Source organism: Populus nigra, chromosome 2 (assembly GCF_951802175.1).
Source record: "Populus nigra chromosome 2, ddPopNigr1.1, whole genome shotgun sequence".
In the NCBI taxonomy this organism is placed as follows: domain Eukaryota; kingdom Viridiplantae; phylum Streptophyta; class Magnoliopsida; order Malpighiales; family Salicaceae; genus Populus; species Populus nigra.
In genome coordinates, this window is record NC_084853.1 from 41,451,060 (window position 1) to 41,477,536 (window position 26,477).

The 26,477-nt window shown below is 35.6% G+C and overlaps 4 protein-coding genes across 7 annotated transcripts; 2 read left to right on the forward strand and 2 right to left on the reverse strand.

Annotated features, from left to right (window-relative positions):
* The first annotated feature begins 275 nt into the window (after positions 1-275).
* LOC133682268 (protein translocase subunit SECA1, chloroplastic) lies at positions 276-8,842 on the forward strand. Of its 2 annotated transcripts, none has more exons than XM_062105551.1 (20): positions 276-889; positions 1,137-1,209; positions 1,374-1,580; positions 1,925-2,027; positions 2,180-2,360; positions 3,640-3,858; positions 4,006-4,119; positions 4,205-4,318; positions 4,616-4,783; positions 5,042-5,217; positions 5,747-5,813; positions 5,946-6,092; positions 6,276-6,371; positions 6,458-6,526; positions 6,663-6,764; positions 6,851-7,102; positions 7,200-7,267; positions 7,515-7,632; positions 8,074-8,313; positions 8,410-8,842. In XM_062105551.1, exons 1-20 carry the CDS (start codon positions 464-466, stop codon positions 8,560-8,562), a joined length of 3,093 nt encoding a protein of 1,030 aa, XP_061961535.1. In that variant the 5' UTR covers positions 276-463; the 3' UTR covers positions 8,563-8,842. The 2 variants fall into 2 exon arrangements, with proteins under 2 accessions (XP_061961535.1, XP_061961536.1); XM_062105552.1 differs by having other exon boundaries at positions 762-889; positions 1,123-1,209.
* A 349-nt stretch (positions 8,843-9,191) lies between these two features.
* LOC133682056 (uncharacterized) lies at positions 9,192-11,131 on the reverse strand. 3 transcript variants are annotated; one of them, XR_009836601.1, is made up of 7 exons: positions 11,023-11,131; positions 10,865-10,924; positions 10,711-10,771; positions 10,476-10,607; positions 9,867-10,034; positions 9,503-9,764; positions 9,192-9,450 (listed from the first exon to the last, which is right to left on the reverse strand). XR_009836601.1 is itself a non-coding variant. In XM_062105297.1 (6 exons), exons 1-6 carry the CDS (start codon positions 11,070-11,072, stop codon positions 9,684-9,686), a joined length of 549 nt encoding a protein of 182 aa, XP_061961281.1. In that variant the 5' UTR covers positions 11,073-11,131; the 3' UTR covers positions 9,192-9,683. The 3 variants fall into 3 exon arrangements, 2 of the variants coding, with proteins under 2 accessions (XP_061961281.1, XP_061961280.1); XM_062105297.1 differs by having other exon boundaries at positions 9,192-9,764; positions 10,865-10,921; XM_062105296.1 differs by having other exon boundaries at positions 9,192-9,764.
* Positions 11,132-17,554: 6,423 nt separating this feature from the next.
* LOC133682626 (probable polygalacturonase) lies at positions 17,555-21,745 on the forward strand. The gene is made up of 6 exons (XM_062106049.1): positions 17,555-18,428; positions 19,127-19,444; positions 19,846-19,966; positions 20,054-20,228; positions 20,373-20,443; positions 20,764-21,745. The coding sequence occupies exons 1-6, from the start codon at positions 18,411-18,413 to the stop codon at positions 21,468-21,470; spliced, it is 1,410 nt and encodes a 469-aa protein (XP_061962033.1). The 5' UTR covers positions 17,555-18,410; the 3' UTR covers positions 21,471-21,745.
* Positions 21,746-22,144: 399 nt separating this feature from the next.
* On the reverse strand, positions 22,145-25,749 carry LOC133682625 (protein S-acyltransferase 18). Its single transcript, XM_062106048.1, has 9 exons — positions 25,476-25,749; positions 25,000-25,113; positions 24,576-24,902; positions 24,432-24,500; positions 24,272-24,343; positions 24,017-24,145; positions 23,839-23,919; positions 22,939-23,100; positions 22,145-22,859 (listed from the first exon to the last, which is right to left on the reverse strand). Exons 1-9 carry the CDS (start codon positions 25,524-25,526, stop codon positions 22,356-22,358), a joined length of 1,509 nt encoding a protein of 502 aa, XP_061962032.1. The 5' UTR covers positions 25,527-25,749; the 3' UTR covers positions 22,145-22,355.
* Between the last annotated feature and the right edge of the window lie 728 nt (positions 25,750-26,477).

Here is a 26,477-nt window from a genome sequence, read left to right on the forward strand (position 1 = left end):
TAATAGCGTATAAAGCATTGTGTGATTTAAATTATATTTTTTTTATGTATTTTTAAAATTTTAAAAAATTTAATTTTAAATAAAAATAAAAAAATATTTTTTTAGAAATATCACCTTTTCAAACGCATTTCAAAACAAAATTAAAAAATAAAAATTTTGTTTGCTAGAATTTAAGCCAATGTGGTTCCCTTCCATGTGTTATTTTTTTGAAAAAAAAAAGAGCAAGATTTCCCCCACATGTCATGATTTCTCTCGCTTTTAGCTTACCTTATCCCCCCCCCCCCCCCCCCCACCCCCCCTCTCTCTTCAATCTCCAATGAGCAGAAACAGAAACAAAAACAGACACCCTCTCCTTCTTAACTGAAACATGTTTACGATAATAGTTCCCTTCTCACCACTTCCTCCAACAATATAAACCCCACTCTGTAATAACTCCCATCTTGTTTTTGCGTCTGATTTTTCTATGTTTCCACCCTTAAAAACAATGGCCGCACCACCTCTAGTGAAGCACTCTACTTCTATCTCATCTTTCCCTTCTAATTCTCTACTACTACCCCATCAAGATTTTTACAAAAAGACCAATCCGTGCTCTTCATTTTTTGGTGAAAATTCCCTAAATATGTTGAATTATGGAGCCAAGACGTCTAGATTGGTGAGTAATACAAGGAGGAAAATGTGTGCAGTGGCTTCATTAGGAGGTTTGCTAGGTGGGATTTTTAAAGGGACGGATACAGGTGAGTCCACTAGGAAACAGTATGCTCCAACTGTGAGTTTGATCAATCAATTGGAAGCTGAGATGTCTGCTTTGTCTGATTCTCAATTGAGAGACAAGACTGCTGCTTTAAAGGAGCGTGCCCAACTCGGTGAATCTTTGGATTCCCTTTTACCTGTAAGAGCTTTTTTTTTCCATTCAATTTCTTGCTTTATATACTTGTTTAAATTTAATCCATGAGTTGTTTTGGAATGGGGTGGGTAGAAATTGGCTATAACTCAATGCACTAGAATTGCGGAAGTTAAATGTTTGGTACATGAGTAAATGAAGCTCTTTACTTGGTCGTTGTTTTTATCCGTTGGTAAGTATTTCTAGTGGCATAGCTTATCTTATTACCATGACAATAAAAGTGCCTGCATTGCAGGAAGCATTTGCTGTAGTGAGAGAGGCTTCCAAAAGGGTTATAGGTCTCCGCCCGTTTGATGTGCAACTGATAGGTAAACTATTATGCGTGTATTGTGTTTAATTTCTTTGAGTTTTATATGTGCAAATGGTGGAAAGGTTCTGTGCATTGGGGTTTGCTCCACCAAACGCTTAGGCTACGTGGGAAGTAATCTTGTTGTGATTCTTGTGAACATGGTTTCGTATTCTTGTCATGCAGGGGGCATGGTTCTTCATAAGGGGGAAATAGCTGAAATGAGGACTGGAGAAGGAAAGACGCTTGTTGCCATTTTGCCAGCTTATTTGAATGCATTAAGTGGGAAAGGAGTTCATATTGTTACGGTCAATGATTATTTAGCTCGGAGAGATTGTGAATGGGTTGGTCAAGTTCCTCGTTTCCTTGGATTGAAGGTTGGCCTAATCCAACGTATGTCACATACTTTTACATATGTTTACTACATGTTCCATTTCCTTTACTACACAAGCACGTGCACTTATGTGTGTTTGTTATGTGTGTGTATACGTCTAGATTATGCACTTTTCATTCTTACATGAATCACTGGGTATGGCTCAGGTCTTGATTTTTTTAACTGTTTTCAATTAATCCTGCCTGCCTATACGAGGAGGTGTACTGTATTTGCATCCGCTGTTCTCTTCTTGTACTTGGGAGCTTGGGTCTTCTTCCTTTTTTTAGTCTCTGGGTATTGCTTCTTCATTTTAGCTTGTGAATTTGATTGTCACGATAACACAAGTGTTTGTTTTCATTGGCAGAGAATATGACAAGTGAACAAAGAAGAGAGAATTACATGTGTGACATCACATATGTTACCAACAGTGAGCTTGGTTTTGACTACTTGAGAGATAATCTTGCCATGGAAAGTAATTCTTTCTTTATGTTATAATTAGTTCTAGATTATTCTATTATCAATACTTTGATTTTGTTCAGTGAAGCTTTGTAGGTATCATTTCTTCCCTAGCTGAATGTGTTTTTTTTCTTACCAAAGCTGACTATTTTTAGAAAGTACAGACTGTTGAGGAGCTCGTCTTGAGGGATTTCAATTACTGTGTAATTGACGAGGTTGATTCCATCCTTATTGATGAAGCAAGGACCCCTCTCATTATATCTGGACCAGCAGAAAAACCAAGTGATCGGTATTACAAAGCTGCAAAAATTGCTACAGCCTTTGAACGAGACATACATTACACTGTAAGACTCTGTTTTAATAACTAGTTTTCCCGCTGGAGTTTTTGCTGCCATTTGGTATCCTTTGCAGCTCCTCTCTTTTTTTCTTTTTTTTCCTTAAAACAGAAACAGAATATTTGTTCATATTGTTTTTTAGTTTTTGTTATTGTTAACTGTAAAAAAAACTCAAGTTTTGAAAAGGTTAGGTGATTTGCTTTTATTGCTTACTCAAAGTGCACAGTATACAATCACATTTTCATGTTGTGGCTCTTGAAAAATTGGACTGAGCCATTACAGGGAGTTGTAAATAAAATGGCTTCAGGCACCTGACATGTAACAAATACTTACAAATATGTCATAGCCACTTTTTAACGTTTATCTTATTAAGGAATTTTCTAAGACAAGGCAGTATAGGACTAGAAGCTATAGGCTGGGAGCATCTCATGCTCAGAATATTCGATGTGTAGATATAAATTGTCCTTCCTTACTTGCATGTTTCTCTGGACTGGCTGATTAGTCATAGTCATACTGCCCAAATGCAGAGCAAAATCACTGAAAGTCTTTCTAGAACGACTGGACGTGGAACAAGTGGTCAGCAAGGGGCTTTTCTGTGTTTATTTTTATTTTTTTGCTGGGAGGGGGGTTATCTTGGATGCACGGCTGATATTGATCATCAAAAAATAAAATAAAATAAAATAAAATTCAATTGGATGAAAAATCTTCATCAAATTGTGTGAAAGATCAAATCTTAAATCTAAATATTTTGGTTTCTTTCTTCTTTCATGTTTTCAGTTTTGCCTTCTCACAATTATAATCCAAACTATAGCCAGGTTGAAAATAGAATGGTGATCTTTTTCAGTTTTATTCAAAGGATGAGAAGAAAAATTACTACACACCTTTAAAATATCAAATTGCTGCATGATTGTGTCCAGTGCCTATGTCCAAGAGACATGGCTTTATAACTATAACTGGTATATTATTCTGGAAAGTGAGATGGATCAATTGGTGGAATAATTAAGGAAGAGACTCCTTACTGGGTCAACCCTTTATCAAGATAATGAAAAGGGAAACAAAAGGAAAAAGAGATCATGAAAAAATATGCAACATCACATGTGAAAATATTGTAATCATTGACTCTTGTGCGTAGAACATCATTGATTGAGAATGAGAGAGTTTTAATCTTCTTCATGAGTCAAAATAATTTCAAGTTTTCAATAATCAGAAACAGTATCCGTGCAGATTCTGATGGTGATGAAAGGCAATTTTTTTCTAGTTATTTTCCTTACCCAGGCTATTTTTGCAGGTGGATGAAAAGCAGAAAACAGTTCTCCTTACAGAACAGGGTTATGGGGATACTGAAGAGATTTTGGATGTGAAGGATTTGTATGATCCTCGAGAACAGTGGGCTTCGTATATTCTGAATGCAATAAAAGCAAAAGAACTATTTCTTAGAGATGTCAACTATATCATACGTGGCAAAGAGGTGCTTATCGTGGATGAGTTTACTGGTCGAGTTATGCAGGTGATCTTGTTTACCTAAGCAGTAAAGGTTACTGTTAGAAGTAGTTTGATTTGATTGTTTATCTATCAGATGAATTTAATTATGAATATATAGAGTATTTAACTATAAATGACTAAAGGAAAACATTATTTGTGTTTTTTCTGTAAGGGGAGGAGATGGAGTGATGGACTTCACCAAGCAGTTGAAGCAAAGGAAGGTTTGCCAATTCAAAATGAAACTGTAACCCTGGCATCAATCAGCTACCAGAACTTCTTTCTCCAGGTCATCTTTCCGCTGACTGTATGAAACAATTTTTGAAATTTGTTCTTTCTTAACCTCTTAATTCTCATCATATGCACTGCTGCAGTTCCCAAAACTTTGTGGAATGACTGGCACTGCAGCGACTGAAAGTACAGAGTTTGAAAGTATTTACAAACTTAAAGTTACAATTGTGCCTACAAACAAGCCCATGATGAGAAAGGTTTGTTTTAGCATTCTATCCATATTTATATTTCTAGAATCATGCTGGTTGCTGTCACAGCAATAATTGAAGACAGCAGACGTGGAAGATGATGTATAGTTTTGTAACTATTTTTTATTTTCCTGTAATACTTGTAAATTAATAACAATATGTGAAAGGAGGGATGATTTTATCATTCTTATTGGAACATAGGAAGTCTATGAGTTGTTCAGCACCTATGCACAGTCAACTTAATGCACAACTTGCTTAGATAGCTTGATGCTCACCAACACCAACATCTTCTCAATTCCTCCTCAGGATGAGTCCGATGTAGTTTTCAGGGCAACTTCTGGAAAATGGCGAGCAGTTGTTGTAGAAATTTCTAGAATGAACAAGACAGGTCGACCCGTCCTTGTCGGTACAACAAGTGTTGAGCAGAGTGATGCACTAGCAGGACAGTTGCTAGAAGCTGGAATTCCGCATGAGGTGAGGCATCCACTCACCTGGAGGAATAAAAGTAGAATTAGGTTAATTTAACATGAAAGTGAATTTTATACAAACAAGTATATAAGAAATGAAGTTGCTTGTGTTATTTTGCTACCTATTTTTTTCTCTTCCCTGGTGAACATGTTCCTTTTCTCTACACATGCTTTTTGTGACCAAGTTTGAAGGAAGCACAAATGGTAACCTATTGGATAAATTTTCTCTGGGTGAGGAATTTTAACAAAAATATTTCTCCTCAAGGTTCTCAATGCAAAACCAGAGAATGTAGAGAGAGAAGCGGAAATTGTGGCACAGAGTGGTCGTGTAGGAGCGGTGACAATCGCTACAAATATGGCAGGTCGTGGAACAGATATAATTCTCGGTGGAAATGCAGAATTTATGGCCAGGTTGAAGCTACGTGAGATGCTTATGCCAAGGTATCTTCTTTTTCAACCCTTGCCTATACACACCACCAAAAAAGAAAAAAACCTCATACATATCTGCAGCCCAGTTTCCAAGTGGTTAAAACTGTTAACTTATTGTTACTCATATTTCCACTTTAACTTCCTTTTCCTGATGCTTCTTAAAAAAACTAGAGATGAATACTGCCTAAAGAATTTAAGATAACATGTAGATACTCAAATATGGAGACTTAAACTGGTGTAACACCATCAAATACATTTTTGAAATTCTGTTAGCTTAAATTATGTTGGCTCACCTTTTCTTATTCTGATGTATAAGAGTAACATGCATTAGGAAAAAGAGAAGCCATTTGCACTAGGCAATTCTTCTCATTATTGAATTTAAGGTATCTACTACAGGGGCTACAAGCTTGTTCATCTCCAGCACTAGTGCCCTTGCATGTGTTGAATACCACAATCTGAAAGAGGATCTATTAAAATGATATGCATACCTATTGCCATTTATATTGGTTAAAGTATCTTTAATGTGATATAAATATTGCAGAGTTGTTAGGCCAGCTGAAGGAGTTTTTGTATCAGTGAAGAAATCCCTTCCTCAGAAGACATGGAAGGTATGATTTTTGTCTTTTTATTGACATAGAAATTGGCTTTGCCTATGAGCACATACTGGTTTAAATGATGCTCGTAGTGTTATAGTGTTATGTGTCTCATCTGTATGGGGCTTGTTATTTGCAATATATCAGGTGAATGAAAGTTTATTTCCATGCAAACTATCCAATGAGAATACTAAATTGGCCGAGGAAGCAGTACAATTGGCTGTAGGATCTTGGGGCCAAAGATCATTGACTGAGCTTGAAGCAGAGGAGCGCCTATCTTACTCCTGTGAAAAGGTATGATAGATGGAGAATAAATTTTACATTTGCAAATCAATTTGACAGACTGTTAAATTTTATTCCAAATGCTCAGCATTTTTCTGAAAACTATACCATGCTATTTTCCTTCTGTTTTTTTATTTAAAAATAATATCCTCCGAATGCATACAGCTCATGAGTGTCATAACTTTTCTGTTTTAGGGCCCTGCTCAGGATGAAGTCATAGCCAAGTTGCGTAGTGCATTTTTAGAAATTGTTAAAGAATTTAAGGAGTACACTGAGGAAGAAAGGAAGAAGGTTAGCTTAGTTCCCAAAAGTAAATTTGTCCCTGAATTTTACAGGATAGTGTTACTTGCAACTTAATTTATGTCTGCATACTGCAGGTTGTGTCTGCTGGTGGATTACATGTGGTGGGAACAGAAAGGCATGAATCCCGCCGGATTGATAATCAGGTTAAATTTGATTATTTTTTTTAAACTTAGTTCTCCTTTCATATTTTCTTTTAAAATGAAAATCTTCTTTCTACAATACATGTTATGTGTAACTTCAGAATATATTAAACCAGAACTTGAATGTTGTATATGGCAGCTTCGTGGTCGAAGTGGTCGCCAAGGGGATCCTGGAAGTTCCCGCTTCTTCCTAAGTCTTGAAGATAACCTCTTTAGGATTTTTGGAGGAGACCGAATCCAGGTTTGACCTGTGCTTGTTGTTCATTGTCTAGTTTTTAGTGCTCCCCTAGATATGCCTGTTAAAACATTCTCAACATTGCCACTTAGGGTTTGATGAGAGCTTTTAGAGTTGAAGACCTACCAATTGAGTCCAATATGTTGACGAAATCACTAGATGAAGCTCAGAGGAAAGTGGAGAACTATTTTTTTGATATCAGGAAGCAACTATTTGAGTATGATGAAGTCCTGAACAGCCAGAGAGACCGTGTTTATTCTGAGAGAAGGCGAGCCCTTGAATCTGACAACCTCCAGTCTCTTATTATTGAATATGCTGAACTGACAATGGATGACATCTTAGAGGTAACCTGTTTGAGAACTTCATTGGTCACATCATATCTGTTTTTCCCTCAGGTTTTGAGTATTACTGAGACTATTTTTATTTTAAATGTATGAGTAGGCGAATATTGGTTCTGATGCTCCGGTGGGAAGTTGGGATCTTGAAAAGCTTATTGCAAAAGTTCAGCAGTAAGAGGCTTCCTTCATTCTCTTTGCTTAATGCTTGACGAGATTGAAACTCAAATTCTGTATGGATTTTTGATGAATCAGAACTATTTCTGTTTTTGTTGAAAGTAACATGCTCACAATCAGATCAATGATATTTGTAGATAAAACAAAGAGGCACCCGAGGATAAGATCTCAATATAGCGGATCTCCCTTTTGTTTAATGTCTCTCCAAAATAATTTTTTCTGACATGTATTACTGTAATTTTAGGTACTGCTATTTGCTAAATGATTTGACTCCAGATTTGCTGCGAAGTAAGTGTTCAAGTTATGAAGATTTGCAGGATTACCTATGTCTTCGTGGTCGTGAAGCATATTTACAGAAAAGGGTCAGTAAAACAGTCTTTTTGGCTCAGATGGCTTTTCCTTTTTATCACGAAATCCTTCCTCATCTAGGCCGTACTCCTTAAAATAGTCAAACAAGACAAGATCTTCAATGAATCCTAACAAGTCTAATACATATAGCCATGGCTGAACTATGCGGCCCAAATCCTGCCTAAAAGCAACCCATCAGTCTAGCAACTGTTAACCTAACCTTGCTCTTTGCTATTCATTGCAAGAAGAGTTTCTGGATGTTTGGGTGGTGCTTGGAGGTTTACCCTGGGAGATCTCCAGCATAAGCTGAAAACTTTGAGTGTAGATTATTTGTTTTTGCTTAGCATCACTAAGTGTGTGCTGTGGCAAAGTGCAACACTTTCGATTTTCTAAAATGCCTAGACACATGCTACATGAATTTTGTATTTATCTTCCTGTTTAACCTGTGCTACAAGGATATTGTGGAGAAAGAAGCGCCCGGCTTGATGAAGGAAGCTGAGAGGTTCTTGATTTTGAGCAATATTGACCGCTTGTGGAAGGAACATTTACAAGCAATCAAGTTCGTTCAGCAAGCTGTAGGCTTGCGTGGCTATGCACAGCGCGATCCTCTTATTGAGTACAAGCTTGAAGGCTACAATCTGTTCCTGGAGATGATGGCTCAGATAAGAAGAAATGTTATATACTCCATATATCAGGTCTGTACTAAATTACTGCATCCTTGATGTTTTAGAACGTGCTATTTCTTCTTAATAACGTGCATGTGTTTTTGCTGCTCCTTTTCTTTTTGGCAGTTCCAACCTGTGATGGTAAAGAAAGACCAGGAACAAAGCCAGAATGACAAATCAACCAAAGTTGTCAGAAATGGTAGGGGTGGTAAGAAAAAACCCAATCCAGTTGGCACCACGGAGCCGTCATCAGCTGCCAGCCCTCAGGCTAGTGCATAAGGCCTATATCAAGAAAGGATTTCGGCCAGAATTTGAAGGATATGAACAATACGTAAAGCATCTTCTTCTCAAACAGTGATAGGAGCTTGAAATCATTCGTTGTAAACCTGATTCGTGCACATACTGTGAAAAAAAGGGAATGTATATTTAATTGTACCATAGAGGAACCACACCACACGATTTAAACGAGGGAGGAATTGTGACACTAACTAGAGCTGAATTTTATTTTAATCCTTTTCTTTTTGTGACGAGGCGAAATGAATCGAACATGAATTGCATACGTCCTCTTTGATTGCTATCACTTTTCTGGTCAAAGCTAATTAATTTCCACCATTGTTAGTCATGATATGCTATCCTAAGATGTTTTAAAGTTTTTTTATTTTCACTTGGATGCTTTTCAACGAGAAGCACAAGATCAAGATAGAACTAAAATTCTCCGAAGGAGAGAAGAAGACCGTTGGACGCCTTTGCCACTAAAGCGGTAGAGCCTTTTGGCTGCTTTCTCATCATTGTAATGTTGGATATGCTTTCGTAGTGGCGATTGATCGCTATTGACTGTCCGTGCATGTGTAAGTGCTAGAGAGCGGTGCATGTGTAAGTGCTAGAGAGCGGTGCTGGAACAAGGAACATAACATAAACGTGTAATTGCGATTGCGAAAATTGCCTAGGATAAAAGAGGACATGTACATAAAACTACCATATCTACTGGAAAGTCGACTCGTGCACTCAAAATGCATGCTGCATCGATTGTAATTTGATATAACACTAGACATGTTGAAGTGTCCAACAAAGGATTGTGAGAAATAGTAAGCAAAGTGACCAGGTGAAGCCTTTGTCTCAAGTTTTCTTCTGCAAGCACGTCAAGAAGCATGGACCACGATTGCCAACCTTGTTCATTATCTTGGGAGAGAAAACATTCGCCCAAAATACGATTGCCAACCTTGTTCATTATCTTGGGAGAGAAAACATTCGCCCAAAATTATAAAATGTCTATAAGCCAAACTTTGTGATCGCAGTAGCTCATTCCCAATTCAGTTCTATTGTTCCCGCCCTTCTACCCTGACTTAATGCACGTCTGTACAAACAGCAAGCCCATTGACAGGGCGTGGAAGGCGTCTCATTCAATTTTGGCAATCTGTATCAAGGTTTGTTTCATTTCCGCAAAGAATTCCTACAATTTCATTGATAGCATTTCCTCTAGCCTGCATGAAATAAAACCATCAATTAAAATCCGAATAATATTCCCAAGCAGAATTCCTTTGGCAGGAATGCAAAATATGCGATCTGCAAAAGATAGCACTTACTTTCACTCCAATGGCAATTGCAGTTTTTAGCTTAACAAGTTCACCTAATCTCAAGGATCCTCCTCGTTTATCTTTGACAAAGATCAGTGGCACCTTCCTTGACGAAGCCAAACTTGGTAGATGTCTTGTTAGCCATTTTGGGTTGCAATCAGAAGCTATTAATATGGCCTGCACACATGATTAGAGATTCACTATTTTCAATCTTTCCTAAACATCCACAAATCAAAGGATAGAGTTCCGAGTCATAAAAATTCTGATTAAATGCCATACAAAAACATAATAAAAGAAAAAAAGAAAAGAAAACTTTGGAAAATTGTCCTCGTAATATGAAAGGCATTACGACAACTATGGTTTAGATCCTTCAAAATTCTCCCTTCAATGAATATCTACATCAAACAAAAAAGCAACAAGTGCTACAAGCAAGTTTGCTTTCATTCTAGCAGCAGATAGCATAACATAGAAAAGATTATAATATACAATTCACATCTTGCATTTCATGAGTCCCGTCATCTACAAACCCAGGATTCAAATTATTGATTGAACACGAAAACCATAAACCAGAATTCTACAAATCACTTGAAGCAATTATTTTAAGTAGAAACAAAAAACCTGAAGGTGAACAGAAGGCACTTTGTGATTTTTGATAGCATGAGACCGTTGAAGGGAGCTTCCACTCTCGGACACAGGCGACATACGTTCAAGAACACGAGTAACTTCATTGACCCCAATTGCAAATTGTTGCTACAAAAAGACACCACCACCATCATCCATGTTAATTACAATACATCACACAGCTAAACTAAAAGCATAAGAACATCAAAGTAAATGCTGTATTAGTGATTACCTTGAACCAAAATTTCTCGGGAAGCGAGCTTCCTTCCAAAGTTTTTGTTGATTCTATTTCTCTGTTACCATTTAATAAAAAACATTAATTATTGATTCATTAATGATAAAAAGAAAAAGAAACTGCGAAAAGAGTGAGTAACGTTAACGTTTACTTGTGAATTGATTTGAGCAAACGAGCAAGACGTTCCCCTTCATAGTAACTACTACTACTGCTACTTACACAATCAAGCACCCACCACATAAACAGAAAACAGAAAGAATTAGAAAAACCCAGAAAAATAAATCAACAAAATAAAAGGAACCAACTTACTCTTTTTCCTGAGTAACTGAATTTTTTGGAGCTCTGTTTCTGTTTCGCATGATTGTTCAAGCACGGTTTTTTGTTTTTTGTTTTATTGGGGTTTAGGCAAGAGGGTTTCGTTGCCTTCCTTTTGTTTTCTGGACAAAAAGCAATAGATTGGGTCAAATAAAGACAAGCCCAAGACATTCTCCGAAGCCCATTAATAAGAGGTCGATTTGGACCCGAGCTGATGTCCACTCATTCAGCTACATGGGCCTGCTTTTTCTTTTTTCTTTTTTCTTTTTTAACTAAGAAACGAGTGACAAATCACAGCGCCCACCGCTCCATATTAAATTTGTAACCCCCAAAAAAATGAAAACACATATGAAAATGAAAATATAAATCATCTGAACTTTAATACATACATACACGTGACATATGAAGCTTACTATTAGTGCTTTGTTAATATCTATATTTTATAATTAGAATTATTCCACTAAATACAACGAGATGATGCAAGTATCTTTTTTTTATAATTAATGTGGGTGTTCGGATCAGCTTGTACTTACTTTGATTAATTTTACAGGCTCTGAAGTTAATGATCATATAAATCTTCAGTGGTCTTAAAATTTATAAGATTTAAATTAATAATTTTTAAAATATAAACTTAAAATTTAACCAGTTAAACTATGTTTCTTTAGACTACGAGGCAAGTAGTTTTAGCATGAATAACTTGATTCATGCAAGTATTTTTAACATGAATCGAAGTTATTTTCAATTTGTACCAAAAAATAATAATAATAAATTACGATGGTCCCTAGCCTAGGTTGCTCCTAGCATGTGTGAGTAGCAGGTTTATTATTATTCGCAGGAGGCCGAAATAGTACCAATAATAACTTGACAGAAAGGTAGAGAATATTTATTTTTTATCAGCCAATTAATTTAATACGTGCAAGCCAAGACACTGGAAATATATATAGGAAAAATAGACCAGACTTGTGACTTTAGTGATCCTATCCTATAATGTCTTTTTATTTATTTATTTATTTATTTATAGAAGGAATTAAAAAAACAAGCAAGTATACTATAAAATTTGGGATGCGTTCTATTATGCTGAATATCCTCTGCAAGCAAACAATCAACCAATGTACTGAGAGCTAGAGAGTGATTTTCATGTATATTTTGATCGTGGGCGATATTTTCTCTGGATCTGGTAATGAACTTGGAGGTCAAAGGAAACACAGACGTGTATGCTATGACAATAAAACTAAGCAAGAGACAGCCCATGTGTACTCCTCGGCTCATTAATCTCTGGTCAAAGTCTATGTGTATTCATTTTTTTTATTTATTAATTTAATTAATTTTATAAGTTTTGAAGTTAATAAATATATAAATCTTTAAATAATCTTAAAATTTATAGATTTGAACTAATAATTTACATTGCGAATTAAATTACTCGGTTATCTAACTATTGTTTATTAAATACAAGGGTGGGTGGGTTCTGTACAGTGTAACTGGCTAGCTAACTGCCTGCCTACCTCCATTGAAGTCATCTGTGAATTCTTCTGGGAGGCTTGAGAATTGGTCAGTCAAAGTATAATTGATATTAACATGCCAAGGACAAACAAACAAGTGGCTCCATGCAATTATACTGCGCCAGCTCTCTATCATCATACATAAATTGTGAAATACATTAGTGTTTATAAGATAGTGATTCACAATTGAGAGCGTAAAGAGTTGTTTAGGAGGTTTTTCAATCGGGTTTTTGAAAATCTTAATTTTTTTTTTGTTTTAAATAAATTATATTTTTGTATAATTGGATCATTTTAATGTACTAATATCAAAAATAAATAAATAAATTATCTCAATGTATTTTTAAGCAAAAAAATATTTTAAAAAATAACTATAATCATTTCTAAACATCCAAAATAAGATGATATGATTAATATAATTAGTAATTGCATAGCAAGTAGCTATATAAAAATGCTGGTACTAACTTAGTTAGCCCTCATGGAAGATTTTCATGGCAGCCAATTATCAGCGAGGTATGATTATGCGTGTCAAGTTAGACAATTGATTAAGTGAATTAGTTTATATATATATATATATATATAAAATCCATAGCTCATGCTGCAGAAAAGCAATAGTTCGCTTTTGGTAGATGTCCAGTGCTGCCTGCGAGGGACCGGTGACAATACAGACATGGACATTAATTTGTGTGTGTGTCACTGCCATCACCTCTACTGGAGAGCATTTATGAGAGCACATTGATTTCACACGTGTCATTTTCGTTTTCACAGCGGCTGGGTGGGGGGGGGGGAGCCGTCGTCTCTGCTTGTCAACGTGGATTAAGGGAATAAAGGAAGAAGAATGTTGTGGAGATTGAAGAAGAACTCCTCCTGCTTGGAATGCTTAATCTTTTTAATTTGAAAATATCAAAGAAGGAACAGCTACCCATCTCTTTAATTCCATCTGACATTCCTTTTATCTACTTCCCTTGACAATTATAGTTTTTAATTATCACGTGATGAATCGGCTCCTGGAAATTGATGGTTTGTTGCTGGAAATTAACGTCTACTAAAATAGCTACTTGTAGCGTGATTACTGTTAATCATGTCATGATTTAGTTATTTTAAACCTAAATTAGTACTAAATAGCATTTTTTTTTTGAGAAAGAGTTAAGTTGAAAAATAAATGATTAGAGTGGAAAAAATAGGTGAGATTGTTGACAATTTTAAAATTTATCTTAAAAATTCATTTTAATTTCTTTTTTTTTTAATGGGTAACCGATACTTTTAATATTAAAAAATTTAACTTTGATATCAAACTTCATAATTTAACTTCATGTTTAGGTCACGAGTTTCACATGTTTGTTCAACTTTGTTTATAACAATATTTTTTTATTTGTTATTGTTACCTTATTTTTTTATCGTATTATTAAATTAATCAATATTTAACTTGATTATCTAATTTTTAAAAAATAATTGTCTTCTAAATTTTTTTAAGTTAATTTTTTTATATTCGAAAGTAGCATTATGATTGCTAAGAATCTAATTTAATTCTAAAATAGATTGGTTAGCTTTCTGGTTTGAGATATGCTTTTATAATTCCTGTGTGTAGAATTGATATAAAATATCCTGATTAATTTTTTTTATTCAACAGGAAAAAAATATTCTTGAACTAATTTTTATGTCAACAGAAACAATTTTTTTTTTCCAAACAATATCTGTTATATTAGCATTTTTACATTTGAATACATTTTTCTAAATACTAGTTCTAAGATTCAAACTTAAAAAAGTAAATAATAAAAGAAGGAACAAACTTTGTTGACTACCAGTTAACCCCTTGAAACTATTTCTTGATTTAATTTGAAATAAAATGAATTAAATGATGAGCTACATCTTCACACAATAGTGAAAAAAAAAATTACTTTGAAATTAAAATTCATTTTGGAACTAAAAATTCAGCTATTGTGGCAAGTTTGGAATTTCTTCTCAAGTCAGTAAAGGTCAGAGTGGATCTATCTTAAACGCCTTTATATACAATCATTAGAAACAAAACATGATAAAAAGAACAGTAAAAATTGCTGACAAAATAAGTAAGAATTAGACCACAGGGATTATGTTCTTTCATCAGACATTATTATTAGCTTGATCATAATCCTTTGACATGAGACTGATACAAACAAAATAAAAGGTTGCCCAAAATTCAAACATTGTTTGTACCTGGTTAGACCGCATGAGATCATGAAGATCTGAGAAAGATTTAAAGAGGTAAAATGCAGTTAAATGATCCTAAAAAGGAAAGTTAAGTAGGTGAGTCATGCGGACCATACATGTAAGGGTGCATATAAATGTGTTAGCTATTGTTTTTTAAAATAATTTTTGTTTAGAAATATATTAAAATAATAATATTTTTTAATTTTTTAAAAGATTAATTTTGATATTAACATATCAAAATGATTCAAATATATATATATATATATATAATAATTTTAAACAAAAAAAATTAAATTTTATTAAGACATGACAGTAATGCTGGATAGTAATATGTTATTTCTTCTTATACACAAAATTGTTAGCCGCACTCTAAGATATAACTCAACGGGTCAGGTCTTGAATTTGCTCTCCAATAATCACAAATTCAAGTCTTTTTAGAACCACCAAAAATTTATAAAATTAATCAAGACAACAGGTTAGAACAACTACATTAATTAAAAAACAAAAATCGTGTTTGGTTCATGGGGTCATTGGATACCTGATCTTGGAAACCTTAACTCTCTCTCTTTTTTTTTTTCCTCCCTTGCAGTGCTGCTCAAGACTCGAGACTTCTCTTTGCATTGTATTTTTCCTTGTACTGCCTCGGACTCTGCCCCCCTCTTTTTGGTCAAATTTTCTTAATTGGTCAAGAAACTATCTGTACTCGATGGATTGGCCCCCTCTGCCCTTTGAAAGCTTGCAAAATGCTCTTAAACTCGATGGCATCTTGAGGGTGTTTTGGTAAGTGCAGCTATGAATAATGACTACCTTTATTGCCCACACATTCTCCCTGTTCTTGTCTGGTTTTAGCACTTTAAGCCCTAACAAGTATATTGATTAGGTTTTGGGTTTTTCTTGTCTGGTATGCGAATCCTCTTGTTGAATTCTTTATTTTTTTTCCCTCTTTAATTTCTTTCCCCTTTTACTTGTATAGCTTAACAATCATGATGTTCGCAAATCTTTAGATATAGGATATCCCAAGAGGTTTAATCCGAGGAGCAATGCTAGCTAGCTATATATCAAAGTGAAAATGCAAATCTTGAGTCCATAGCTATAATTGATGCCCAATATAGAACTTGTTCTTACAAAAGCAGAAGCAGATTGCCTTTTCTTTTTAATTTTGACAATCTTTTCTCTTCAAAGTCTTAAAAACTCTAAATTATCAAGGAAACTTCAGCACAACCTGAAATCAAATTCAGATTTAGGATTGCTTTATAATTGAATTAAAAATATTTTTACCATAAAAATCATTTTAATTTTCTGTGAAATATAGAGGGTATAACTGCCACTCATTAATTGTTTTTTAGATTTTAAACCATGACAAACAATAATTATAGTAACGATTGTTTTTTAAAGTATTTTTCATTAGAAAATATATTAAAATAATAATTTTATATTTTTTTAAATTTATTTTTAATATTAGTACATAAACGATTTGAAAAAAAAAATTAGAGCAAGAAAAAAATTTTAAAATTTTTTGGAAACGTTTTTATAATGTAAAAACAAAACAGGCCGTTGAATGGTCCCAAGCTTTAAAGCCAAAGGAGTAGAAGAGTCCACACTTGAATTGAATTCTGAGGCTTGGCTAAACATGGAGTCACAGCTCAGCTTTTTTTTTATGCCCTTTCTCTTTTGTTAGAGTTTAATCAGTACTGGTGCGAAGATCAGTCAAGGTCAAGCGTGCTATTTCGATTTTTTATTAAAGCAAAATTAACCTTTTTAGTTTTTAACGGTTTCTGAAATCATGAAATGGGGATTCGTGTTTTGGCAGTTCAAACATTTTTGCCAGTTGCAGAATTACAATAGCTAAGCACAGCTGTGTTTTCTCTCTATGAATGCAGGCAATGGGCAATAAATAAATCGCAAGCAATGGTTTTCATGGAGCTAGGGCCCATCACTTCCCAAAAACCACAGCACAGCTGTGTTCCCATAAGCTAGTTCTTGTCCTTGTCGAGTCCCTCCCTCCGCCTCCTCCTTCCAGCTATGATCGCAACTCCATAAAACTACAAGAATAAAAACAGAAACAGGTGAAAAGATGGCACTTTTTTGAAAGGGCATGCATTTTTTTACCTTAATGTACCGACAGGGAAATATTAAAAATCTCGAGCTCAAGGTTTTCTTGTTCCTGCACCACTCTCTTCGCCTAAACTACCTTACCGATCGTTGGTCTTCGACACAACGTCTGAAAACGAAATAGCTGATTGTTAACGAGCCTAATTATACTATATATTTTTCAAAATAATTTTATATAGGATTGTGTGTATCCTCGTGTCCGTTTTCATATATTTAGAGTAATTGACTCCATCTCTCTTTGAAGATATATTTAGAGTAATTGACTCCATCTTTCTTACCTCGTCAAAGATATATACGCTTTTCATGTCAAGACCAAGGAATTTATGAAGATTTTGATCCTCATGGCCTTAACCTCCTCGTATTTTGATGGAAATATATAACCAAAATTACTTTGAATTTTCATAAAACAACGTGACCATATTCTATTTTCTTCCATTTCCTGCAACCATGTAATGTCAAAAAAGGGAAATTATACTTCACGAGAAAATCTTTGACTTGTAAATACATGCGTGTAATTTTTCTTTTGCATATATTGGGATTTTTGGTTGGGAAAAGGGAAGTGTGTGAGTGTGTGTGTGTATATATATATATATTATTTTCATGAGAACATGATATGTTTATATATACGAATCCATCCATAAAAATAATGGAAGAGGCTAGCTGCAATAGTTTTTTTTTTAAATCTTTCAGATTCCAGTACTACGATATTTAAATCTGCAGTCAAATTTCTATCCAAAGAAAAAGGTTAATTCATGAAATCCCATAAAAAAGATTTCCCTCTCGGCGAAAAGGCTTCCTAAAAATGGGGGCCAAGTGAATGATGATTGAAGAAGTAAAATCACAGGGCAGGTGAGTTTTGGGATTAGATTCTCCAAACCTTAAACTAAAAATGTGAGTTTGTCACATGAGAAGACAGGCCTATAGAGAGGAGGGAGACGGAGAAAGAAAGTAAGAGAGAGGTGTACCCCTCCTCATCCCATGCACACACACACACACTCACACAATCTCTCTCTAGGAAAAATCAACTCTCGTCAGTGTTAATTAGCTCCCATCAAGGGAAATATAGAAGAACTAAAACCATCAAAGTGAAAAACAGACACCACTGTTTTAGCTCGATTATCAGTGTTTAAACACCAACCCAACTTCGATTTCATCGAGTGTTTCCAGTCACTTTTGCTTTTTTCGAGTGTTCATTAATTAGTTCAAAGTGTAGTGGTAATCTTTGAAGAAGAACATGTGAGTGAGTGAAGTAATGGAGTAGCAGGTTAAGTGAAGGAACAATTAGGGGGACCTACTGCTTGATTTTTGGCTGGCAGCAACGGTCACTTTCAATGATTTTTTTTTTCTTTGGATGGTTTTGTTGGTGGTTGTTTGTCTCAATATCTAATCAGTAATCACACTCACAGACAGCAGACACACTTGAATTTCTTGCTTAGGGAGAGATCTTGATCATCAAGATCCCGCCCCTCATCTTTATCAAGCTCTCTACTTTGAGGGAATTTGTTTGTTGGGTTTTATTATCTGGTAAACAAGGTGGAAAGGTTAAGCTGCTTGGGCTCAAAAAAGGAAACAGCAGATCTTAGTCATATGAGGAGATCTTTTACTGTGAGTTGCTTGATCATTTCTTAATTTAACTCCTTTTGTTCTTGTTTCCTTGTTTAGACTCTCTTTTTCCCCTGTAGATAATTAAATTAGTGTATGATCTCAAGAAAATGTAAAGCATTGCCTGACTCAGCCTCTTTCATTCAGAAATTACAGTCATGAAGTCTAGAACATTTATGAAACGAAAATCATTTGATTGGGATCTGATTGAGAAGAGTCCCTCCTTCTCTTTCTTTGTTATTAAGTGTTGACCCAGAGCTGTTTGTTAATTTTCCTTTTCTTGGCCAAAAACTAGGCTGTTTGTCCAGTTTAATATCTTTCTGGCAAAATGTAGCTCAACTGGCTAGCTTTTCTATCCATCAGTAACTGATATGGCATGAAATCCGTGATCTATTGCTTATGAATTGGTATAAAGATACATTCTCGCCTGTTTAAAGTGTTTCACTCAACATGTATCTTTCAGTATTTCTTCCAATTTTGATTTACATTGTAGTTTACATGACTTGCCTTCTTTATATCCTGTTTCCGTATAAGCTAGCTTCTGAGTTTTTAAGATGATCAAGGATACCAACATTACCCTACTTGTATATAAGAATTCATCATTGCTCACTATGATTAGCTAGTAACACAAGGAAATAAACGAAAAGACTTTAATTCAGATCTCTTAACTCTACTTAATGATCTCTGACTATATTTTTCAGCTAGTGGATGTGCTGCTGTTACTTGCGTTGTTCATTGATGCTCCATGGGCTATCAGGGGCAGCTCACATTGCCAATGGGGCAACCCGGCAGTGATTCGACCTCACAGTGTTGCTATTACTGAATTTGGTGCGGTTGGAGATGGGGTCACTCTCAACACAAAGGCATTCCAGAATGCCATCTTCTATCTCAATTCATTTGCTGACAAGGGTGGGGCCAAGCTCTTTGTCCCAGCTGGCCAGTGGTTGACAGGAAGCTTTGATCTGATCAGTCATCTGACATTGTGGTTAGATAAGGATGCCATCATTCTTGGATCAACTGTGAGTCCTTACATCCATGCCGGAGAATATGTGCACAAAATGTTTCTTAAAATCCTTTCCAGTTATCTGCAGTCTATTTGTTTGCTGTTATTCTATCTGTAAAATTTGGACGGTGTTAATCTAAAAGCTAGAAACTATTGTTTTGATAAAATAGGTTGTTAGGCTGTGCATGACAGTAAAGTTATCTTTACCTGAATATGAGAAAATCTATATTCCATGGGATTGATCTACTAATTGATGCAAGAGTGATAATTAACCTATGATTTTTCGTGCCTTAGTGCTAGTCCATCTGTGCAAATTGCCCCCCAGTTTAAATATGCAGTGCCCTTTTCTTTTGATTCTGGGTCTATAGGTATGATATTTTAGCCATAGTACTAAATAACTTAACCTGAAAATTCCAGAACTCTGATGATTGGCCAGTTATTGATTCACTACCATCATATGGCCGAGGGAGGGAGTTGCCTGGGAGGAGACACAAAAGCCTCATTTATGGTCGTAATTTAACAGATGTTATTATAACAGGTCAGTGACATCTACAAGTATTCATTTCCTTTTGCGAGTACTTGTATTTAGGTATGCTTTAGTAGTGGTACTGGTTTCACCATGCAGGTGACAATGGGACTATTGATGGTCAAGGCAGCATATGGTGGAACTGGTTCCGAAATGAAACCCTGGACTACACCCGACCCCATCTGGTTGAATTGATGAACACTACTGGGGTGGTCATCTCAAACCTGACCTTCTTAAATTCACCTTTCTGGACCATCCACCCTGTTTACTGCAGGTTCGTCCTCTCCAAATCATTTATATTGCATATCTCTTCCTTGTTTGTTAGACTTGAAGTGTCTACATTATCATATAAAACTGTGCAAAAGTGAAGCGTTTATGAATTAGGGGGAGACTTGAGACTGTTTTTCTGGATGAACAGCCAAGTTATTGTCCAGAATGTCACGATCCTTGCTCCTCTTGATTCACCAAACACTGATGGGATTGATCCAGGTGAGCTTTCTCTACCAGGCTGGAAAATGTTCACCTGTAGTTTATGAACCCTAAATCTATAGTTTGAGATGCAAATTATAAATAAGAAAGTTCACATTTCTCTTTGGTCAAAATCAAACTCACGAGTTTTTACTAGTAAGTTTCATTTACTTTTCTTGCTCTCATGTACTGTCATAGAATGCGGCTATTTTGTTGCTTGGTTTTTAAAGTTAGAAATATCTCTGCAAGATGCAAGTTACCTTCTCATTGTCCTACCCATTTTCAATTACTTTCTGTAAATACTTCATAGGGCTCTTACCCATGTGTTTAAATGGACTCAGATTCTTCTGATGATGTTTGCATTGAAGACTGTTATATTAGCACCGGCGATGATATAATTGCCATCAAAAGTGGGTGGGATGAGTATGGCACATCATATGCTCGTCCTAGCAAAAACATTACCATTCGTGGGCTTGTTGGACAAACTACTAGTGCAGGGATTGCAATTGGAAGCGAGATGTCTGGAGGAGTGTCAGAGGTTCATGCAGAAAATCTTACCTTCTACAATTCAACTACAGGTATCAGGATAAAAACGGCTCCTGGAAGGGGGGGCTATGTGAGGAACATCTATATATCAAATATGAGCTTGACTGATGTCAAAACAGCTATAAGGTTCACTGGTCAATATGGAGAGCACCCAGATGAGTCTTATGATCCAAAGGCTCTCCCTTTAATAGAACGGATAACCATTGATGATGTCACAGGACAGAACGTTAAATATGCTGGCCTTTTAGAAGGTTTAGAAGGGGATACTTTTCTTGACATTTGCCTATCGAACATAAACCTCAGTGTGACCTCCAAGTCTCCATGGAATTGTTCATATATCCAAGGATATTCTGAAGCTGTTTCCCCAGAAATTTGTGAGCCTCTCAGGGAGACAATCATCCCTGACCATTACTCAGGTTGTTACTATCCATCACATCACTTGCAAAGTTCAAGTAATGAAACAGAGGTGCTTGATTGTCTTGGTAAATTTATGGTGGCATAATAGCATTTGTTTGGTGATTAATTCACGCTCTACTGTGAACGTTCAACGTAGTTCAAGATTTGATTCTTGCCACGCTCCACACCGCCGCTCATTACCTTTAAGAGGAAATCCTGACATATAAAGTTGCTTGAAGTTGCTGATTTGTGGTTGTTGACTTGTGAAAGCAGTCCCGAGAGATGATTTTTCCTGTAACTCTGTGTGCAGTAACAAATAATCCAGTGATTTTTTTTTCTTTCATCATAAAGTGATAATAGAACGGGCTTATATCTTCAAAACTCTCTCTGTGTAGGCGTGGAAAACAACAAAAAGAAAATAGCATTTCACACCATTTTGGACATTCTCGTTTTGTGATCCTTTGGTGTCGAAGAAATTGCAGAAAGTGAAAGTATTAGGCTGGTCTCTCTTGGTCTCTGTAGAATAAGAACAGGACTGAGAGAAAACCATCTCAATTACTCTGGATAAATTGCCTAATGCCTAACTATGCCGAAAGAACAACAGCACGTATGGTGGTACTTCTGAATCATTTTGGATTTTACTTCTGCTTGACAGAAAAGAGCCAAGTGTTTCCAGTTTTCATGATAGGAGCAGGTAAACGCCTAAACATGTACGACCTGTAAACTGAAGGACCCAGACTAAAAATAGAGAACACATTTGAGAGAAGATGACTCAGAAAATATTCCAGGGAAAGGATCGTACACTTGGTCCTTCTTTCCCAATGAAAAAAAGAATCTGTACTGAGTGCTCCAGGTAATACAAAATTCGTAAATAAAGGAACAAAACACATGTATAGATTAAACACTTCACTTAGAAACTCGTCTATAATACACTTAATTAATCGACAGATCTTTCTCAGAGGCTGAGAATTCGAGAACTCAAGCGCATAAATTATTTTGGGGACGCCTCATGGGCATCTTTCTTCATAACAGAACATAAAACCTGCTTCGAAATATAGGTTTCAAGCTCCCTGGAAACTTCTGTCAACTTCAAATCAAAACTACTTCTGTACTTATTCTTTGGCGAAGGAATAAAGCCAGAAAACATGCTCTGGGAGCCAGAAAATCGCCTTCTTGGACTTGAGAACCTTCCGGGTGACACTGGGGCCCTCCCTTTGGAAACGAGTGGTGTTGAACCTGATTCCATAGTGGTCATATTCTTGTCTTGGTTCATCAATGGTCCACATTTTGTCTCCAAGGGTAGGGGCCTTAATGGTTGCTCTACTGGTTTCTGTTTCATAATCCTTTCTCTGGTCTTCTCGGCTGCTAGCAGAGCTTTCTCTTTGCTCAACTTGATTAGTTTCCATGGATTGATGCTTGCGTGAAAGCCTTGTTTCTTGGTTAAGGTAGAAGACTCGGGATCTCTATCAATTCTTATTGACAGACTTGCAGGGTTCTGAAAATAGATGAACCATGTATTAGATTGATATTATCTCCTCAAAGTGCAACATCAAGGTAGGCAGTCTAATATGTACCTGATTTCCCCTATGACCACAAATAAAGCGTGAAACAATTGTTGATTTTTTAGGAGAGTCAAAATCAGAGTCTGAAGAGAAATCTGAATCATCAAATGGATCTAGTTCCATTGATTCGTTCACCTCTCTCATAGCCAGGATATAATCATATGTTCTCATTCCCTGCAGCCATAAATAATCAAAACACTAGTTTATATTAGGGAAGCAATTAACATCAAAACTTCATAGTGCAGTGCAGGACGAACTAAAAATGTTTTGGTTTGTGTTGTTTCTAAATCTGAACCAGCAAAAAAGGGCCCCGATTTGTTAGCATCCTTTAGTGCTCAGAAGGTAATCCTTTCAGTGCATCATTCCCCTATGGAACATGGTGTCACTTGACATGATGACAATCCTAATCCTTAATATCTCGCTCAGAGATACAAACTACTATGTAGAAGGTTGGCAAATCAAGAGAGTCATCGCACAGGTTATATTTGACATGATTCTCAATGCCAACCAACCAGATAAAAATTAGGAATTGATTTAGTCTACTTGTATGGTTTAAGGTATCTGCATCTATCATGCGATGCATGAATCTGCCAAAAGAAACTGGGTTGCCGTTACTTCTAAACATGTGCCAGAACTATGAAAGTAATGGAAATTGTCATTTTCCTTGTATCTTGCATCTAGAAACACATTTTTGCGTTCCTAACACCAAGACAAGTGCTCGTTTTTTGAGGCTCCAACCCAACAACTCGTTTCTTGTTGAACGAAGTGGGGGTAATTGGAAGCAGGCAGCAGAAATGAACAAAGATAGCCAGGTGGATCACGTTTCTTAGCCATCAAGTCCTTGCTTTGCCTCACTAACCCAACATAAATGATGTTTTCAGTAATGGTTTCCAAGGCAAACATTATAATTACCTTGCGTATGAGAACCACATGAAAAAAGAAAAGTTGTCCCATGGCTGCTGAACTATAAGCTGTCATTAAAACCAACAAAACCTGTAACATTGTGACAAGTAGAAACTAATGAATACCGAAAATCAGATAAAAAATTATAAAACATCCACCGAAGAATGTAACATAAGCTATATATTACTGATATTGTGGCAAGAACCGCTCTTGGGAACTCTACATGTAGCCTCCTCTCCAGCTCCCTCTCTATTCCTTTCTTATCAGTAAAACACCTCACGAATATGGCAGTGGCAGTTCCTCCTTCTATAATCAACTGTATAACAATTTGATTGAAAAAGCGAGCAAGTTCATTAGGAAACATAATTAGCTGTTTCTAACAATCTAAAGACACAAACATAATTAGCTGTTTCTAACAATCTAAAGACACAAAGCTACTGACCATTAACAAGACAAATATCATCAGAAGAATGAAAGTTGTGTAATTCCTCTTGCCAACACAGTTGTTTAGCCACTGGACCACAAAAAATTTTAACTTCATGAGAAACAAAGGCAGAAGATGATCATTAATTCAATACTTGAAGAAACACCCAAATCCATACCCTGCAATGGTGATCAAATCCTTCAACGCACCTGTTACAGGTCCTACAGTGCTTACTGTGCTTCTTTACCTGAGACATATATATTGCAGTCAGCAATGTATTATCCAAATGAGATATTGATAATTAAAGTAAATATGCCCAGACCTCAAAATCACATAGCGAGCAATAAGATATGTCATCATCTTTTGGATCAGGTGAAACTGCATCATCCTTCATGACAAGTGGAAATGGAAGCAATGGCTCCATTTGAGGACTGACCTTTAAAGGGTCCAAATACCTTCTCCTTATAAAAGTTTTAAGGATCTTTCTTTCTATCCTTCTAAAAAACCTCACAAATATCTGACTCAATATAAACCCATAATTTAACTTTGAAAACCCATTTGATTTAGCTCTTTTCTTCTTTCTAAACCTGGTCTTATCAGTTGGATCAATGGCAATGCACCTAATAAACAGGAACATAACCGAAACTGCCTGAAAAAAAAGGAGAGAGAAATGAATCATGGGTTAATTTTTCGGTCAGTTTGTAAAGAAAGGACAGATTTTAGGCATGTTTTGACATCAACATTACCACAAAAGTAAAGATTGCAGTGACTGTAATTTCAGCAATTCTGTTTCCAAGGAAAAGTCCAAGGAATGCGTAGAAGGCCACAACCAGAAAACAGTAAACTGCCATTCCCACCATCTGCAATGCAACAATGAATATAACAATTGGATGGTTTAAACTTTAAACTGCACTGTGGCATTCAAAAATTAAGGAATTCAGCAGATGGGATATTCATTTTTTTTTTTCATTTTTCAAGTACAAAGACAACAAGTCCGTAAACGAGTACTACAAAACTAGTGTTACTATTTATGGGTTGCTCGATCGAAGAAAAGGAAGAGCCTTTCTATATTCATTCAAGAACCCAACAAATAAATAAAAAAAAAAAAAAATATATATATATATATATATATATATATATATATATATATATATATAGAGTTTAAACAGTTAATTTTTCAGAATACAGAGAGGTTGAAGTTAAAAGAAAATGCGAGATGCACCTGTAAAGGGTGGAGAGGGCGTTGCCAGCCATGGCGCCTCATGAACATCATCTCTGTTTGGAGGTGTGTATTTCTTGTTGAAGTTTTTTAATCCGAAGTAAAAGCAGAGAAATTTGGGGTATAGTTTAAGCTGTGATCCATAGAATTTTTGACAGACTTTTGTCCTTGAGTGAGCTAAGCCCTATTGCTGTTTAGATTTAGATCGTTTGCTTGAAGTTGACGCTCAAAGTTCAAAAAAATCGGAACAACTCTCTTCTCTAACGGTCGACTATTGGGGAGGGTATTTGAAATTTGAGCGGCTACTTTCAGATCTAGGTTGATCAAACGGTTCTCAGCAGCTAACTTAAAAACCCAAAAAAAAAAAAGAGATAAAAAAAATATATGGGACCCAATATAAATCACTTCTACATTATTAATTAAAAACAACTAAAACTCTTCAGTACTTTACTGTAGACTATAAGGTAATTTACTGTGGACTTCCACATTGTAATTATTATTTTACTCTTTTCTGCATAAAGTTTTTGCTTTGCTTGCAGGGTTATAATGATAATTTTTTATGACATCTGAATGTTATTTGCAAATTGATTATGAACATTTTAGTAGTTTATATTTTTTTTGTACAGTTGAATTATATAAAAGCCCTTAAAAGGCAAAACAACGAAGAAGAAAGGCGACAAGGGATTTTGTGAATAGTTGAAAGTCAAGATAATGAGTCAAAGCGTATTTCAGTATTTTTAGTATGGTTTTATTCTTTTTTGTTATACTCTATTTGGATTAAGGAAAAATTACTATTTTTATAAATAAAATAATAATAAAAAAAAAGTTGTTGGCACACTAACAAGTAAACGCCGCTATCACCCCTCAGGCAGCACATGCCACAACCAAAATTTCTCAACCATCATGTTCGAAGTGTCTAGTGGCAACAAAGCTTATAAGGTGGTGCGTGTTACTCAAATTATGACGGTTGTTTTTTTTTCTCCACTCTTATTTCCTCTCTTCACT

Bases quoted from the DNA above. Each gene is read 5' to 3' on its own strand.
- LOC133682268 (XM_062105551.1), top strand. From the start codon at position 464: ATGTTTCCACCCTTAAAAACAATGGCCGCACCACCTCTAGTGAAGCAC. The intron at 5,814-5,945 runs GTATGATTTTTG...GCAATATATCAG, and splicing joins TTCCTCAGAAGACATGGAAG to GTGAATGAAAGTTTATTTCC. The intron at 8,314-8,409 runs GTCTGTACTAAA...TCTTTTTGGCAG, and splicing joins TTATATACTCCATATATCAG to TTCCAACCTGTGATGGTAAA.
- LOC133682056 (XM_062105296.1), bottom strand. From the start codon at position 11,072: ATGCGAAACAGAAACAGAGCTCCAAAAAATTCAGTTACTCAGGAAAAA. The intron at 10,925-11,022 runs GTAAGTTGGTTC...TTGTGTAAGTAG, and splicing joins TCAGTTACTCAGGAAAAAGA to CAGTAGTAGTAGTTACTATG. The intron at 9,765-9,866 runs GTAAGTGCTATC...TATTTCATGCAG, and splicing joins CAATTGCCATTGGAGTGAAA to GCTAGAGGAAATGCTATCAA.
- LOC133682626 (XM_062106049.1), top strand. The intron at 19,445-19,845 runs GTGAGTCCTTAC...TGAAAATTCCAG, and splicing joins CCATCATTCTTGGATCAACT to AACTCTGATGATTGGCCAGT. The intron at 20,444-20,763 runs GTGAGCTTTCTC...AAATGGACTCAG, and splicing joins CACTGATGGGATTGATCCAG to ATTCTTCTGATGATGTTTGC.
- LOC133682625 (XM_062106048.1), bottom strand. From the start codon at position 25,526: ATGATGTTCATGAGGCGCCATGGCTGGCAACGCCCTCTCCACCCTTTA. The intron at 24,903-24,999 runs GTAATGTTGATG...CTTTTTTTTCAG, and splicing joins CTGCAATCTTTACTTTTGTG to GCAGTTTCGGTTATGTTCCT. The intron at 24,501-24,575 runs GTCTGGGCATAT...TATATGTCTCAG, and splicing joins GCTCGCTATGTGATTTTGAG to GTAAAGAAGCACAGTAAGCA.